Source organism: Pelodiscus sinensis, chromosome 19 (genome assembly GCF_049634645.1).
Source record: "Pelodiscus sinensis isolate JC-2024 chromosome 19, ASM4963464v1, whole genome shotgun sequence".
In the NCBI taxonomy this organism is placed as follows: Eukaryota; Metazoa; Chordata; order Testudines; family Trionychidae; genus Pelodiscus; species Pelodiscus sinensis.
In genome coordinates, this window is record NC_134729.1 from 18,191,320 (window position 1) to 18,201,824 (window position 10,505).

The 10,505-nt window shown below is 58.4% G+C and overlaps 1 protein-coding gene across 2 annotated transcripts; it reads left to right on the forward strand.

The window, feature by feature from the left end:
• Positions 1-350: 350 nt before the first annotated feature.
• On the forward strand, positions 351-10,475 carry BABAM1 (BRISC and BRCA1 A complex member 1). 2 transcript variants are annotated; one of them, XM_075902778.1, is made up of 9 exons: positions 351-439; positions 1,439-1,766; positions 1,977-2,035; positions 3,627-3,747; positions 4,106-4,184; positions 5,668-5,692; positions 6,356-6,485; positions 6,925-7,011; positions 10,075-10,475. In XM_075902778.1, the coding sequence occupies exons 2-9, from the start codon at positions 1,491-1,493 to the stop codon at positions 10,273-10,275; spliced, it is 978 nt and encodes a 325-aa protein (XP_075758893.1). In that variant the 5' UTR covers positions 351-439; positions 1,439-1,490; the 3' UTR covers positions 10,276-10,475. The 2 variants fall into 2 exon arrangements, with proteins under 2 accessions (XP_075758893.1, XP_025045068.2); XM_025189283.2 differs by lacking the exon at positions 351-439.
• Positions 10,476-10,505: the final 30 nt, after the last annotated feature.

A 10,505-nucleotide genomic window follows, 5' to 3' on the forward strand; every position in this document is an offset into this window, starting at 1 on the left:
GGTCAGTTCCGTCGACCCGGGGGGGGGGGAGGGGTGAAAAATCCAGCCGCCCTCGCAGCCGGAGCGAAGCCGACCTCACGCCCTCCTTTCCTGCCGCCGTGTTTCCAAGGGCCCGGCTCCGAGACGGGGCGGTCAGTGCCCAGGATGGCAGGGTTTGCTTGGGGTTGCCAGGGGCCCCGTTGCCTGTGGGGCTGGCAGAGGGACCAGCTAGTGGCCTCACCCCATAGCTCCCGTGTGGGCAGCTTTGGCCGAATGGGCAGGTCTGCAAAGGGGCATGCAAACCCAGGCGGGGGCATGGAGGGCGGGGCCTGGCCAGCCCGAGGTGGATGGGGGCGGGGCAGAGAGGGGCGCCCAGGGAACTACAACTCCCAGCAGTCCGCGCGCTGGCGGCGCCCGGGCCGCTTCCGGGTTGCGGATCGACGAGGACTGTCCGGCCGGGGTGAGCGGTGACGGGCGGCCTGGGGGGGCGAGGGGAGTAGGCGGGATCTGGGGGGCCAGCGGCGATGGGGGGAGGGGCCTGGGGGGAGCAATGGGGGAGGGGCCTGGGGGGCCAGCAGTGATGGGGGAAGAACCTGGGGGGAGCAATGGGGGAGGGGTCTGGGGGGGCCAGCAGTGATGGGGGGAGGGGCCTGGGGGGAGCAATGGGGGAGGGGCCTGGGGGGACCAGCAGTGATGGGGGAAGAGCCTGGGGGGAGCAATGGGGGAGGGGTCTGGGGGGGCCAGCAGTGATGGGGGGAGGGGCCTGGGGGGAGCAATGGGGGAGGGGCCTGCGGGGCCAGCAGTGATGGGGGGAGGGGCCTGGGGGGAGCAATGGGGGAGGGGCCTGGGGGGCCAGCAGTGATGGGAGGAGGGACCTGGGGGGAGCAATGGGGGAGGGGCCTGGGGGGGCCAGCAGCGACGGGGGGAGGTACCTGGGTGGCCAGCAGTGATAGGGGGAGGGGCCTGGGGGGAGCAATGGGGGAGGGGCCTGGGGGGCCAGCAGTGATGGGGGGAGGGGCCTGGGGGGGAGCAATGGGGGAGGGGCCTGGGGGGACCAGCAGTGATGGGGGAGGGGCCTGGGGGGCCAGCAGTGATGGGGGAGGGGCCTGGGGGGCCAGCAGCGATGGGAGGAGGTACCTGGAGGCCAGCAGCGACGGGGGAGGTAATGGGGGGAGTAGTTGGAGGGCAGTGATGGGCTAGGGGGCAGCAGGGTGGGAGGGTGGAGTTGAGGGAGTCGATGGAGGGCACCAGGTGAGGCAGCAGTGATGGGGGGCCGGGGAGGGCCGGGCTGGCTGACGGGCGGCCGGAACCCCTGGCCAGAAGCCAGCTCCCAATCCCCCCCAGCGCAGAGCCAGAGGGAGGGGTGGGAAAGGCGGCCGGCCCCCGGAGGGCTTTGCCAGGCGGCGTTGTCCGTGCCGCGCCCTGCACCCAGCCCCGTGTCTCCCTCTGCCTGACCCAGGGAGCCCGTCGCTGCAGCCAAGCTGGAGTCACCCGTGGAGCGCAGCTCCCTGATGGACACCTCGGAGCCCGGCAGCGCCGCCGAGGAGGAGGAGGAGAAGGCCGCGGAGCAGCGGCCCAGAACCCGCTCCAACCCGGAGGGGGCCGAGGACCGAGCCCTGAGCGTGCAGGCCAGCGTGGGGAACCGCAGCGAGGGGGAGGGGGAGGCGGCCAGCGCCGATGACAGCCCCCAGAGCACGGCCGCGCCCAACGGCAAAGACTGGCCCGGCCCGGCGCAGCCCACCGAGTTCCAGGTCAAGACGCCCCGGGTGAACTGTCCTGAGAAAGTGGTGAGTGCCGGCCTCCCGCCCCAGCCCACCGGCCCTAGGGTGGGTCTCCTGCCTTCTCCGCCAAAGCCCTGCTAGCTGGGGGGAGGTCCAACCCTGCAGCCCTCTTTGGCCGTGTGTGCGCGTACGTGGCCGCTCAGGGCAGCGAGGGCTAGTGGTCAGTGGGCTCGGGGACGATCTGAGATGCTAACGCTGCCCTTTGCTTTCATGCAGATCATCTGCTTGGACCTGTCTGAGGAAATGTCTCTGCCCAAACTAGAGTCCTTTAACGGGTGAGCGGCGTCCGTCTGTCCGTCAGCCCGTTGCGATTGCCATTTGTACAGCCTCGCTCGGCGGGAGGGGGATAATTTTGGATGGTGCGGCCACTCCAAGAATTTGGGATGTAGTCAGGGGCCGCACGTTTCTGCGGCCAGGCCTACACTAAAGGGGAAGGTCGAATTAAGATACGCCACTCTAGCTACCTTAATTTCTAGCTGGACTCTATGTAATTTGAATTTCCCCACCGTTCCCACAGCGGGAGGTCGACAGGAGCAAACACTCCCATTGGCGTCCCTTGCTCCTCGCAGGAGCAGGCGTACCAGCTGCCGGCGGGGGCATCCTTTGAATTTGATTTAGCGGGTCTTTACTAGACCTGCTAAATCAAACTCCAAAAGATCAATCGTGACCCCAAGTGAAGACACGGCCTAGGATATTAACGGAGGAGGTCAGCGCTCCCTCTAAGCTGAGCGCTTGGGTGGCCACCCAGGAGAAATTCAGATGCTGCTCAGCTGGTTGGAAGAGCACCCACCGCTGCCCACAGCCGGCAGCGTGTGTTTCTATTGGTGGTGCACATCCGCACATGCTTTGGTGCACAGAACACAATTTGTTCCACACATAAATGGAACTCGTAGAGGGAACATTGGAAGAGGTGCGGGCTCTGGGGTGGAAGTTGAGTACAGGAGGCAGCTCTGGGTATGGGACCAGGCTGCAGGAGAGGATTCTGACCAGGAGCAGGGCTGTAGGAATGGGTACAGGATCTGGAAGGGAATAGTGACCAGGGGCAGGTGCAGAGGGTCTGGCCTGGGGCAGAGAGTTGAGGTCCAAACAGGGATGCCAGGTGTAGGCTCTGTCTGGGAGGCGCTTATTGGAGGTGGGCAGGCTCTCTGTCTGCTGTGCCCACACATGCCTTTCAAAGCAGCTGGCCTTGGAGGGAGGATGGTCCTCTACGTGACCCAGACAGCTCACATTGCCCAGTTTTCGGCCAATGGGAGCTGCAAGGATTGTGTTGGGGGAGGGGGCCAGCACACAGGGACACCCCTCTAAGGGGCGTGCGCTGCGCAGAGATGCACACGTTTGCCCCAGCAGCCGTCTGCTTTAAGCGGCGCTTGGGGGCGCCGTAGCTAAGGGGTCTGCCCGAGGGTCCATAGAACATAGGTGGCCCAGAATACCATGGTGGGTTGGATTTGAATGTTTTGTGGGCTGGATCTGGCCCGGGGGCCGTATTTTCCCATCCCAGTCTAGCAGATAGGCCACCGGCCTGTGAGCCGGGAGACCTGGGTTCTGTTCCCACCTTTGCTACTCGGGAAATCGTTCCCCTTCTCTGTGCCTCAGTTTCCCCATTTGTGAAGTGGGGCTAATGAGACCGACCTGCTTCTTTTCAAGTACTTGGAGTTCTCTAGATGACAAGGCCCCCGGGGTGGGAGGGGTGATGGAGGGTTCCAGGGCCCCGGGGCGGGAGGGGTGATGGAGGGTTCCAGGCCCCTGGGGCGGGAGGGGTGATGGAGGGTTCCAGGAGTCAGGTCAGTGTTCAAAGGAGACGGATGCTGGGGGAGGAGAGAGATGGAAAGGCCTCAGCCAGCACCTTCTCCCTCGCTTGCGCCATAGATCCAAAACCAACGCCCTGAACATCTCCCAGAAGATGATCGAGATGTTCGTGAGGACGAAGCACAAGATCGACAAATGCCACGAGTTCGCGCTGCTGGTGGTGAACAACGATGCCACCTGGGTGAGTACTGCTCCCCCCCCCCACACCTCCCGGCCTTTGTGTCGGGTTTTCTGCTTCTGCGGTCAGCGCTTGCGAGACCCCAGTCCCACCAGTGAGGGCTTCCAGGAGAAACAGGAGACGAGCCCCGAATTCCTAACTTGCAGAGAGAATTGAAAACAGGGATTTCAACTTCCCCCCATTGCCCCTGAAAGGCCTTCTTTATTCGTCATCGAAAATCCACGGGAACAGCCCAAGGCAATCCTTTGGGACAGCGGGGATCCTGTTGTGCTAGGCCCTGCACACTAATATTTCTCCCTCCTGGTGTGATTCCAGAGAGAAACTGTTGCTTTCCATTAACGTCCTTTGTCTTGTCTCTTAGCTCTCCGGTTTCACCTCTGACCCCCGAGAACTCTGCAGCTGCCTGTATGACCTGGAAACCGTGGTGTGCAAGTCTTTCAGTATCCTTCTGTGGCAGTGGGGAGGAGGCCCTTTACATGCCTGTCAGTTTTGCAATAGGGATGTAATAGTGCAGTCGATGAACCGAGAGGCAAAAGCTTATTGGTTAATGCTATAGCCTACACGCATACCCCACCCCCTTGCAAGTACATCTTTTAGCAGGCTGGCCAGCAGCCCGGCTCAGCAATAGGGCTGGGATCTAACCCCGCTGCGGCTCTGCCTTTAAAGTGTATTAGGAGCCAGGTGGACAGGCAGCCCAGCTCAGTTCTGGCTCGTGCCGGGTCCAGGAGCTCTGATCTCCCCGCTCCGCCCCCCGGACAGGGGCTGCTGCCACTCTGCACTGCTGCCTCTATATAAGAGGCAGCAGCATGGGGCGATAGCCAGCCAGTCTGCAAGGGGAGCTTGTTTTCAAACTGGCTCCCCTCCTGGACCAGCTCCTGCCTGGCACCTCACGCTGCTGCCTCTGATAAAGAGGCAGCAGCACGGAGTGGCAGGGGCTTCTCGGGGGCGGGGCCGGAACGCACTGCTGGCCCCGCCCCCGGGGCCAATTGGAGAATCAAGTAACCGATAAGAATTCCTGAGGTTAATCGACTATTCAGTTAACCGACATTTAACATCCCGATTTTGCAACATCAGTAGGAAAAAACTGACACTGATAAAAACCAGCGGAATCTGGCAACTCTGTGTGTGGGAACAGTAAGTAAAATGTCCCATGGGCCACACAAAACCCCGATGGGCCGCAGTGACCCACCGCTAATCTGGGGGATCCTTTGATAGCTCTGTTACCTGCTGTCTCGCCAGATGATGGCAGCAGAGCTCCACGTCCGCGAGTGCTGCCTGGACTGAACGAGTCTCACGGGGGAGGCGGGTTAGTCTGTAACTTTACACACAACGGGGGGTGCTGTGGCAGCTTAGGGATGAGCCCGTTGGGGGCGTGGGGACTCTGCTGAGTTCGGCGGGGGTCTGCCTTGAGCTGGGACTGCCACGGCGGGCCCTGATGCACCAGTGAGGAAGGACGGTGCTGGGTGCTCTGTCGTGTGACCCTGAAAATCGGGGCTCTGTTCTCCACTCTGCCGTAGCTGCGTGGGCAGGTCGCTCCCTCGCTTTGTGCCTCAGTTCCCCACCTGTACCATGGAGCGAGGCGCCCTGCCCTGCCTTACAGGGAGGAGAAATGTTCTGCCACGCTCCTTCCACGGTAGCAGATCTCCTAGGAGAGATGGAAAAGTCAGTGTTTTAGTTGGGAATAGTCTGTGTGCCCCTTCACCCCTGTCTGTCTATAGAGCGCGAGACATCAGAAATATACCACTGCTTATCACAGTAGCTCCCGGAGGTCTTGCCCAGCTCGGGCTCCGTGATGCTAGGTGCTGTACAAACGAAGTGCCAGGCCAAGGGACCCCCCCCCCGAGCTCACCAGCTGAAAACCCCAAATAGCATCTAGAAGGGCCGCGTATGTGTAACGACCAGTCCTTATCGCTCGGAACCTAGACCTCGAAGGCCTCTTCAGTCTCATGTAAGTTTGCTGCTCTGTGGAAGGAGCAAATGTTGCTTTTATGCTTCCATGGCCCCTTTCTGGGGGGGTTAGCTGGGGCCAGCGAGGGTTGCTTCCATGGGGATGAGAAATCGGTTCTACAAAGCGGGTCTCGTTCTTGGCACAACGCTGCTTATTTAAACCAAACTCCAGCGTCCCGTTTCCCAGAATCCAATGGAAACCAACAGCAGCAGGCGGCTTCCTTGTGGAGAGATTCCCCAGGTCTGCCTCTCCAGCGAGCTATGTGCCCAAGAAACGATCTCTGCTTTTTCTCCAGGTCGTGCTCAGAATTCCTCTTGCTGGAATCCAAAACACACAGGCTGCAACCAATATCCTAGCCCCTTATCTGCCACGTGGGGGACCGCTCAGACCACGCAGCTTTAGCTCTGATCTGCCAGCTGGCCCCGTTGCCTGCAGCTGTTTTTATTGCATGTTGCGCGTTCTTTCTGTAGAACCTGAAAGCAGGGGATTGGCGCCCTGTGGTTTTCATGGGATCTGCTATTGCCTTTGGAGCCAAAATTCAGCAGCCATTTGCCCCCCTAGCACGCTCCCAGCTGCGTACGTGCTTATAGAACCGCCCAACCCCACGACGTCATGAGTGACGTTGCTGGCGTGTCTGACCTTTCGTTCTCTTCAACGGCCCAGACAGCAGAAGATCGAGCTGCCCGTGACGGAAAATGTCCAGACGATCCCGCCTCCCTATGTGATCAGGACCATCCTGGTGTATAGCCGGCCGGCCTGCCAGCCTCAGTTCTCCATGACCGAGCAGATGAAGGTGGGTGCTTCCAGGTTTGACGACTTGTCGGGCTGTCTGTGGTGCCCCGGGCAGAAAGCAGCCTTCCCGGTTACTGCTCAGTGGTGGTCCGTTGGCTGTGCCCCCTCGCTGGCATCAAGAACCTTTGTGAATCAGGCCACACACTCCTGCAGTTGTCAAGATCCTGCCTGTCAAAAGCCACTCCTGCGGCTAGCAGCAGTCGGGCACGGAACCAAAGATTCACGTGGGCCAAGGACACCAACCTCCTCCCGAGTGGGCAAAGGTCCCATCTCCAGAGGGGGGTGAGAACAGGGTGGGTCCATGCCTGAGGGTCTCATCCTCCAGTTTGGGCACCTTTCCCCTGCCGCCGTTTACCCCGGGACTCTGCTTTGCCGTGGCGTCTGCTCACTGGACTCTGCCATGAGAAGGAACCTTCTTTTTTTTTCCCCCTTCTCTACAGAAAATGCTGCAGTGTCCTTATTTCTTCTTCGACGTGGTTTATATCCACAACGGCGCCGAGGACAAAGAGGAGGAGACGAGCTGGAAGGTGAGAGCCCGGCGGGATCCGTAGCTGATCCGCCTTCTTTTAGCCGAAACCTCCCTGCTCTGTCAGACGTTGCTCTGGGCCAGAACAAGGCTCTGCCATCCCTGCCTGTTCTGGGCCATTCCTTGCATGTCACCTCAGCTGTTAAGAACCATCGATTTCTCTCTCCCAGAATGAGTGGAGATATTCTTTCAGTCGGCCCATTAGCATGTTCCTCCGGCTGCCCGATGGCGGGTGTGACGTAGTGGGGGTGCCTTGCTAGGGCTGTGGCCACCTCTGCTGTCTGGTCATTATGCAAAGGGGGCTCCAAACCTGTCTGACCAGCTACCCCCCATGGAGAGAAACAAAGGAAGGTGGAATACCGCCCCTGGCTGGGGGGGCAGAGCTGGAGGAGAGTTAGTTTAGTTTCTCTCTGGGAGCATGGAGGAGGCAGCCTCAGCAACAGGCTGGGGGGTTTAGAAGCCGAGACCCCCTTCCCCATATCAAGGGGGGCTGAGGCATCCTAGGCCTGCCCTGTAACCTGATGACATCTGTGCTGTGCTGTATCCTGGAGAAGCAATAAACCCCCTCTATTCTACTGGCTGGTGGAGTCTGTTCGTGCCGTTCCGGGGGTGCAGGAGGCGGGGGACCCCAACGCGCCGTCACAGCGGGCACCCTGGCTTTGTTCTTAATGCATGGCCCAGAGATGGCTATCTTCTTTTTCTGGGGAGCGGTTGAGCTTAGGACATCAACAGAGGACAGAGCGGTATTTGGGTGTCTCTCTAGAAGATGGGGTGGGCACTAAGCCGGGGCGGTTCACCAGGATTAACCCCCGGTGAGTCACCGGCACTTTATTTACCTGCGCGTCTGCGGCTACATCATCTTGCAGCTCCCATTGGCCGCGGCTCACCAGTTCTGACCAATGAGAACTGCGGGAAACGCTTCCCGGTCCATGCCGCTTCTCGCAACTCCCATTGGCCAGGAACGGAAATCCGCAGCCAATGAGAGCTGCAAGGAGCTGTACCTGCGGATGTGCAGGTAAATAAAAGTACCAGTGGCCTTCAGGGGCAAACCCCAGGGAACTGCCTCCGGGCCATTTATTATCCAGCTCTCATCTAGACCCACTCTGCTTTAGAACATCAGAACGGCCAGACGGGGTCAGACCAAAGGCCCATCTAGCCCAGTGTCCTGTCTGCCCACAGTAGCCAATACCAGATACCCCAGAGAAAGGGAACAGAACATGATCCCTCTCCTGTCGTCCATTTCCAGCCTATGACAAACAGGCCAGGGGCACCGTTCCTACCCATCCTGGCTAAGAGCCATTGAGGGACTGAACCTCCATGAATCAATCTTGCTCTTTTTTGAATAATCCCCAGGATTTTAATAATCCCCCGGAACAGAACTGCAGTAGCTGAACCATATTATCAAGTCCAATGCTTTATTAGGGCCCTACCAAATGCATGGTCCATTTCTGTGAATGTTATGACTGTAGGCATTTAAAAATAATAAATGTCACGATTTCAGCCATTTAAATCTGCAGTGTCACGGTGGTGTAATTGTAGGGTCCTGACCCAAAGAGGCGTTGTGGGGGGAGGGGTGGTGTGTTTGTTATGAGGGGGTGGAGGGTTGTGGTCTGCACTGCTACCTTTCTGTGCTGCTACTGGTGGCACAACGTTCAGAGCTGGGCAGCAGCGGCTGCTGGCTGGGATACCAGCTCTGAAGGCAGCTGTGAGCTGCCACCAGCAGAGGTAAGGATGCTTGGTATGGCAACACCACCCTCACTTCTGCACTGCTGCCTGCCGAGCAGGGTCCTCGGTCAGTAGATGCCGCTCTCCAGCCCCCCAGCTCCGAAGGCAGCCGTGCAGAAATCGGGGTGGCAGGGTGTGGTATTGCTACCCTTCAGAGCTGGGCACTCTGCCAGTCACCACCGCTCTCCAGCTGCCCAGTTCTCAAAGCAGCACAGAAGTAAAGGGGGCGATACCACGACCCCCCCCGCCCAATAACCTTGCGACCCTTCTGCAAATTCCCTTTGGGTTTGGGCCCCCACTTTAAGAAATGGTGAAATTGGTATAGTCTAGGGTAAAAGCACACAAGGCAATATTTTACTAGAGGTACGTCTAAACTACATGGCTCCGTCGACGGAGCCATGTAGATTTGTTTGTTCGGCAAAGGGAAATGAAGCCGCGATTTAAATAATCGCGGCTTCATTTAAATTGAAATGGCTGCCGCGCTGAGCCGACAAACAGCTGATCAGCTGTGTGTCAGCTCAGCGCGCTAGTCTGGACGCTCCCCTGACAACATGAAAGCCCTTTATCGACCTCCCCGGTCAACCTCATCCTACGAGGCATAACGGGGAGGTCGATAAAGGACTTTCAGGTCGGCGCGGGAGCGTCCAGACTAGCGCCCTGAGCCGACAAACAGCTGATCAGCTGTTTGTCGGCTCTGCGGGGCAGCCATTTAAATTTAAATGAAGCCGCGATTATTTAAATCGCGGCTTCATTTCCCTCTGCCGATCAGCCTCATCTACATGGCTCCATCGACGGAGCCATGTAGTTTAGACACACCCCAGGGGAAGAGGGGGCAGGTTTCACGGCACGTGACGTGTTTTTCACGGCTGTGAATTTGGCCAGGCCCTTCTTATTGTTAACATCTCAATTCCTGTTGTGACCCTGGGCATTACAATGCTCTGTGCTCTATTGTGTATAATATCTAGGCCCAACAGGATTACGTGTCAGTTCCTATCAGCCTCGATGAGCACCATTCTTACTGATCTAGTGTTGGCATCGGCTCGTGATCGCTTTGTACATTTCTCATGCTGTCTGCCTGCGGATCACATCCCAGGTGCTAATGAGTTCAGGATGCCATGCGATGGAATTCATTAGCATGGAGGTCAGACAACATTACTGCCTGTTTCACCAATAAGGCAACCGAGGCCTGGAATGGAGTGACTAGTTCAGCGTCCCACAGCGAGCCAGTGTCAGCGCTAGGAATAAAATCCAGGTCTCCCAACCCCCCGGGTGTGCTGTAGCCAGCCCTTGTTTTGTACACAATGCCTGATTGTAACAGAGCTGCTCTGTCCCGTTCCAGGAGATGTACACGTTTTTCAGCAACCTGGACACCAAAGGCACCAACTACAAATATGAAGTGTCTGTGACAGGCCCTGCCGTAGAGCTGCACAACTGCATGGCTAAGCTCCTGGCCCATCCCCTGCAGAGGCCCTTCCAGACCCATGCCTCCTACAGCCTGCTGGAGGAAGAAGAGCCAGCAGAAATTGAAGCGACGGTGTAATAAATGATCCTTCCCCTGTCCAGTTCTGTCGACCCATGTCGCACAATTCAGGGGGCCTTGTGCACTGGGTTAGGTGGATGTAAAAATCTGGAAACAGTTTTTTAGTTTTAACTGCCCCTAGAACTGCTGTCTCCAGAAGTCAGAGCTCTACGGAAACTGTTTAGTAAATGAACTTTCTTCATAAAGCTGCCTGTACGAATTGCCTTTACTATTTTGTTGCCGTTAAAAGG

Excerpts from the sequence above, each read along its gene's own strand:
- BABAM1 (XM_075902778.1), top strand. The coding sequence starts at position 1,491 with ATGGACACCTCGGAGCCCGGCAGCGCCGCCGAGGAGGAGGAGGAGAAG. Across the intron at positions 3,748-4,105 it reads TGAACAACGATGCCACCTGG|CTCTCCGGTTTCACCTCTGA; the intron begins GTGAGTACTGCT and ends CTTGTCTCTTAG. Across the intron at positions 4,185-5,667 it reads CGTGGTGTGCAAGTCTTTCA|ACCTCGAAGGCCTCTTCAGT; the intron begins GTATCCTTCTGT and ends CTCGGAACCTAG.